Source organism: Neomonachus schauinslandi, chromosome 4 (assembly GCF_002201575.2).
Source record: "Neomonachus schauinslandi chromosome 4, ASM220157v2, whole genome shotgun sequence".
NCBI lineage: Eukaryota > Metazoa > Chordata > Mammalia > Carnivora > Phocidae > Neomonachus > Neomonachus schauinslandi.
The window spans coordinates 109387531-109391190 of NC_058406.1; the positions used below are offsets into that span (position 1 = coordinate 109387531).

The 3660-nt window shown below is 30.7% G+C and overlaps 1 protein-coding gene across 2 annotated transcripts in view; it reads left to right on the plus strand.

The window, feature by feature from the left end:
* Positions 1-2506, plus strand: part of SNTG1 (syntrophin gamma 1) — a 342258-nt gene extending 339752 nt beyond the window's left edge. For both annotated transcript variants that reach the window (XM_021688424.1, XM_021688425.1), the window contains one exon: positions 2348-2506. In XM_021688424.1, the coding sequence (XP_021544099.1) occupies positions 2348-2506 (159 nt within the window). The remainder of the gene's footprint in view (positions 1-2347) is intronic.
* The last annotated feature ends 1154 nt before the right edge of the window (positions 2507-3660 follow it).

The window sequence follows — 3660 nt, forward strand, 5'->3', positions numbered from 1 at the left end:
TATATATATATATATATATATATATATATATATATATATAGTATTTGAAGCCCCAAGAAGGGGCCAAAGGTGACCACTGAGAAAGAGGAAAGATAAATTGACATTGGTATCAAGAACCAAACTTGAACACATCTCTGCCTCCTGCTTTCTCTTTTTACCTATTATTTCCTGTGTACCACTAACTCCTTGGAAAAAAATATAAAAATTTTACAATGCCAATCTACATCAGATAATTGGCTTATAATTTATAAGGTATGAATAATTGAAAATATTAACCTTTCTAAAAATTTCTGTATAATTAGATATCTATTTTTGATAACAAAGATATAATCCCCAAATTAATAAAGATGTGGCAGAATTATTTTTGAAAAAAGGTTGTTATATTTTTGCAAACTTGAAATATTAAAAATATTTACCCCTTTACCAAGAGTGAATTGCATGGTTTTTTGTTGTTTTCTTTTTTAATAGTACATAGGCACATCTCATATTTTACAAAACTTTACCACCATTTTCATATCTGATGCACTTAATATGGGTTGATATTAAAAGTAATTCAGGATCTGCAGGTGATATAAACTGGCTGCACAAAGAACGAAGAGATGAATAGGGGACTTCAAGGTTGAGTTAAGGCAACAGAAAAGCTGCTAGTTGACAAATCATATTGCCACAGAAGGGGAGTATTAAAAATAAAGCTTCTGAAATAATTATGATGGGATAACTAAAATCATTTTTAGATTGAAATATTTTAGGAGATTAGAATAGTTAAATCTTTGCTGCTCTCTAGAATAAGTCAACATTTGCCATAGGAACCTCTGAAATACTGAAGTTTTGAAGGGAATTACTCAGAAAGATTAGGTATTTTATGTATATTGTACAGAATTTTGAATGAATTTATGTTGTGCTCTATTGTGCTCCTACTGCATGATCTGATAAAATATTCTGAAGGTGAATTATTTTACTTAAATAGTTTCCTGGTGCATGGCACATATTATAATATGTCCCAATTGAATAGATACTTTGTATTGTTTCCCATTGTCACATACTACAAATTGCAAACACTATTACTAATGTGCATATCAATTGTAATTCTACATCCTTTATTATCAGTATGAATGATATAGCAACAACTTTGTCAGTAATTTCATATGGTTTATTACACTCTAGTTGTCGTCTTTGTGATAAGTTTATCATATAGACTCTATTAAGCATATGTATGTATTTGTCTTCTCTCAATCCTCTTGGAATTAAAACATTTTATGGACTACTGATGGTTTTCCATACCTGATCACCAAACCTGATGTCAGCTTTTAAAATCTATGCTGAGCATCACCTCATGATTTTACAAGCTAGTCTTACATAATTTCTAGTTTGAAAAAAAATAAAACAAAACTCTTTTCTTTTTTTCTTTTTTTGCAATGTGGGCCACAAATTTCCTTAAGGATCCAAATGGGAAACATATTTCAAAAAATCCAAACAATTAGTGGGCCTTGGTTTTTTTTTTTTTTTTTAACAATGAAGTACAACAAATTTAAACAACCAAGTATAACAATCAAAATTAATTACATTTAAAATTATTTCATGTGGGGTGTCTGGGTGGCTCAGATGGTTAAGCGTCTGCCTTCGGCTCAGGTCATGGTCCCAGGGTTCTGGGATCGAGCCCCACATCAGGCTCCTGGCTCAGCGGGGAGCCTGCTTCTCCCTCTCCCGCTGTCTCTCCCCCTTCTCAGGCTCTCTCTCTCTCTGTATCTCTGTGTCTCAAATAAATAAATAAAAATCTTAAAAAAAAATAAAATAAAAAAATAAAATTACTTCATGGATTATATTTTGGAATTGAACCATTTGGTTCCTAGTGCCATAAACATTCATAACCTCTCACTTTCAGCATTTCATATTCAGTGTCTTATGATAAATTGTAACTTATTCTAGAGAATAATGAAGAATATTTTAAAAATTATTTCAATCCAAATTTATCATTTGAAATGTGTATAAAGAGATTAAAAATTTATTTTAATCTACTCCCATGTTTTGTACTTTATCAAGAATAACAAATATATTTCTACCCAGCATTTATCAATACTGAAATGACTTTCATAGATAGATAATAAGAATGCTTAGTATTTCAAGCTCTTAGACTGCCATGTTTTGAAGTAAACCTGCAATACATATGAAATTTATATATTGAACAAAAATGTTTACAGCTTCTATACATTTGATAGAATTAACTGATTATATTATGTTTGTTGAGCTTGAAAAAAAACTCATTTTTATCTAGTTGTCTAGTTATTTTCAATGTGTTTTAAAGAAATTGATTTTTATTTTATCTGAAACATTTCTTTTTCCCTTTCAGGAGCTGGAGTTTTCAAATCTTTTTGCTGTTCTTCACTGCATTCATTCATTCTTCGCTGCCAAAGTAGCTTGTTTGGACCCTCTCTTCTTAGGCCACCAGACTACTGCTTCTGCTGCTGCGAGCTCTGCTACTACAAGCAAAGCAAAGTACACAACTTGACATATGGAGCTTTGCATTGCCACTTACCATGACTATATAAAGAGAATAGACATCGTCATCATTTTAGACCCTGGAGAAACAATGATACCATCAAGTCAACAGTGAATTCAGTTTGAAATTTCAGCAGAAAACAAAGTCATAAGGGATCTCAAAAGCACTTCTGTTTTGGAAGGCATTTGTGAACAATCATAAATGAAAATTACAGCTTGTTCTCACTCAGTTTATTTGCACCAGTATTTCATCGAAAGTGAAGATGAAAGAAAGAATGATTCAATCTATGTAAATAATATAAAAATTGTAAGCTACCTATAAATAAAAATACCACTTAAATGGTTATTTCTGTATTTTAGATTATTTTGTATGATAAATACATGTTGGGCCTGATCATGAACTGATGCCCTATCATGGAATTATGAGTGATATATAAGGGAGACAAAAAACCACATGCAGCAAGGAAAAAAGCATGCAAAAAAATTCATCAAAGAAGAAAGCCTTTTCATTTGCTGATGTAGATTTTTCCTTGTATTCTCATTCCACGAAATGACACTGGCATTCCAATTCTGTTTATCTTATTGTCAACTATTCCTAAGATTTTCAAAAGAATAAATACATTTATTCTATGATAGTCACAATGTAAAATGTACTTTTTCCTTAAATCACTGATATCAATGTTTTATTGCTGCTAGTATCAACCAAATATGCTGAAATGTGTTATTTAATTATGAACCAAGGAAACATTCATGAACCTCTTGTTCTTTCCTTCACTTAAGGAGATTTATACTTACCTAATATGATTTGTTATCAAAGTTTCATAAATTTTCAGTGGCCCCAAAAACTTTTGTAGAAAAAATATCAAAAATGTTGTGTGAGAACCAATTCTTTGTAATCCTAATTTTATTAGTTAATCATGGACTGAAATGACCTTAGAGTGTAGTCTCAGTTTTACTTATTTCAGGTAAATGACATTTTCCCATTTTAGTAATATTTTATAATAAAATAAGGTGAGATATGAATATAAAATTTTAAATTTCTAACTTACCATGTCATAAAAAGTGACTATATAATGCCAAACTATGTGGGTTATTTTAGTTATCTTGTCTTAGTAAATGTGAAGAGGCTGGAAATTTGAAAGCATCAGAGTATGTGCCCCTGAC